At 38.5% G+C, this 2,199-nt stretch overlaps 1 protein-coding gene across 1 annotated transcript in view; it reads left to right on the forward strand.

Moving 5' to 3' along the window:
• The first annotated feature begins 1,008 nt into the window (after window positions 1-1,008).
• LOC106752967 overlaps window positions 1,009-2,199 on the forward strand; it is a 13,748-nt gene continuing 12,557 nt past the window's right edge. Inside the window, exon 1 of the mRNA XM_014634751.1 lies at window positions 1,009-2,179. Coding sequence (XP_014490237.1) covers window positions 1,009-2,179 — 1,171 coding nt within the window. The remainder of the gene's footprint in view (window positions 2,180-2,199) is intronic.

Here is a 2,199-nt window from a genome sequence, read left to right on the forward strand (position 1 = left end):
CTAAATGCCTTACCAAAGTTCAATGGGTTATCAAGGGAGAATCCACACAAACACTTGAGACAATTCCATATGCTGTGCGAAAATTTCAGATCTCCCAGGATCACAATAGAAAGCCTAAAGATGAGAGCTTTTCCTTTTACTCTTCAAGGAGTAGCTCAAGATTGGTGGTATTATCTCTCTGCTCGGATTAAAAATTTGGAAACCATTGAAAGAATATTTCTTGAAAAGTATTTTCCTGCATCTAGACTATCTGACATCTGAAGAGAAATTCAAGATATAAGACAGAGAGACAAAGAGAATCTCAGTGAATATTGGGAAAGATTCAAGAAGTTATGTGCTTCATGCCCTCAGCTCAAAATGGAAGACTTCATTCTAAGCTTTTATGAAGGCTTAAGTCCAACTGATAGGTCATGGGCAGATGCTGCAAGCGGAGGATCTTTCTTAGACAGGTCACCAAAAGATGGGATAAATCTAATAGAACGAAAGGCGGTAGATAATCAGCAATATGGAACAAGAGAAAATTCAGTAACTTTGTTGAAAGGTGTACATGAAATTGAAAACGGTGTAGTTGATGGAAGGAGGATAGATGAAAGATTGAATAATTTAGAAAGCAAACTCGACAAGATTGCAAGTATATTTAAAACCTCCACTCCACAAATTGCTAAGAAGTGTGAAATTTGCATTTCAACTGATCACTACACTGATGAATGTCCAAGCTTGATGGAAACTACTGTGGAAAACCCATCTCAAGTTTTTGCTGCAAACACTTTTGGAGGAAACAGACCATACTAGAATTATCATGATTCATCCTCAAATAGGTATCAGCAGAACTGACAACCTTATGTTCCACCTCAACAAAGGCATCAACCTTAGCCTGAAATGTCACTGCAAGATTTCATGAAAATAATGCTTGAGCAAAACTCAGAGATCAAGAAATCAATTGTAGATTTGAATTAGAGGGTGGAAAAGTTAGAGGCTAAGGAGTCAAATAAGCTGCCTGCACAAACAATGATCAACCCGCAAAATATAAGTGCTATTACTTTAAGAACGGGTAAGCAAGTACAAGGCCCTGAAGGAGTCCAAGAGGATGAAGATAAGAAGAAAGAAGAAGAACAAGTTGATGACAGTGGAGGACCAAATGAACCATCACCTGAGACTACCACTGAAAAATCCAGGTTAGTACCTCCTAACTCTTCTTCTAAAAATTCTTCTTCATCTTATTCTCCACCTCCTCCATATCCCAATCGGTTGAAGCCGAGAAACAAAAAAATGAAGGAGTTAGACCAAGAGATCTTGAATACTTTCAAAAAGGTGGAGATCAACATTCCCTTGCTAGATGTTGTTAAGCAAATCCCCAAATACGCCAAGTTTTTGAAAGAAATTTGCACAAATAGAAGGCATTTTAGGGATAATGAGGTTGTGAATTTGGGAAGAAATGTGTCAAGCATGATTAAGAAACATATTGAAATACCACGAAAATGCAAGGATCCATGTATGTTTTCTATTCCTTGTGTTATTGGGAATTCAAAGTTTAACAATGCCATGCTAGATTTAGGGGCTTCGATTAATGTAATGCCTTTATCAGTGTTTACTTCTCTATCTTTGGGACCTCTTAAGACTACTGGTGTGGTCATTCAACTGGCCAACCGTAGCACAATTAACCCTGCAGGTGTGCTTGAGGACGTGCTTGTCCAAGTAGACAAGTTAGTTTTTCCTGCAGATTTTTATATCTTGGACATGAAGGATGATGAAGGAATCAGTCCAAAAACTATTATCTTGGGAAGACCCTTCATGATGACAGCACAAACCAAGATAGATGTGCATGCAGGATCATTGACATTGGAGATAGGAGACGAGAAAGTGCACTTCAACGTGTTGGAATCTGGGAAGCATCCGATTAAAGATCATTCTTTGTTTTGTATTAACTTATCAAGTGATGCTAAACCAATGAGACAACCTCAAGGAAGACTGAATTCTCAACTGATGGGGGTTGTAAAGAAAANGGACACCAAGCTGCTACAAACAGGTATTATAGACCATAATTCTGACAGCATTTGGGCGGGCCCTATACATGTGGTTCTGAAGAAAGGTGGAATCACAATGGTCAAGGACGAGAAGGACAAGTTGACTCCTATTCAAGACAGAAGTGGAGCACATGATTTAGTAGTTGACCATCTTAGTAGGATTGAAAAAGGAAAA

This window comes from Vigna radiata, unplaced genomic scaffold (genome assembly GCF_000741045.1).
Source record: "Vigna radiata var. radiata cultivar VC1973A unplaced genomic scaffold, Vradiata_ver6 scaffold_122, whole genome shotgun sequence".
Taxonomy (NCBI): Eukaryota; Viridiplantae; Streptophyta; class Magnoliopsida; order Fabales; family Fabaceae; genus Vigna; species Vigna radiata.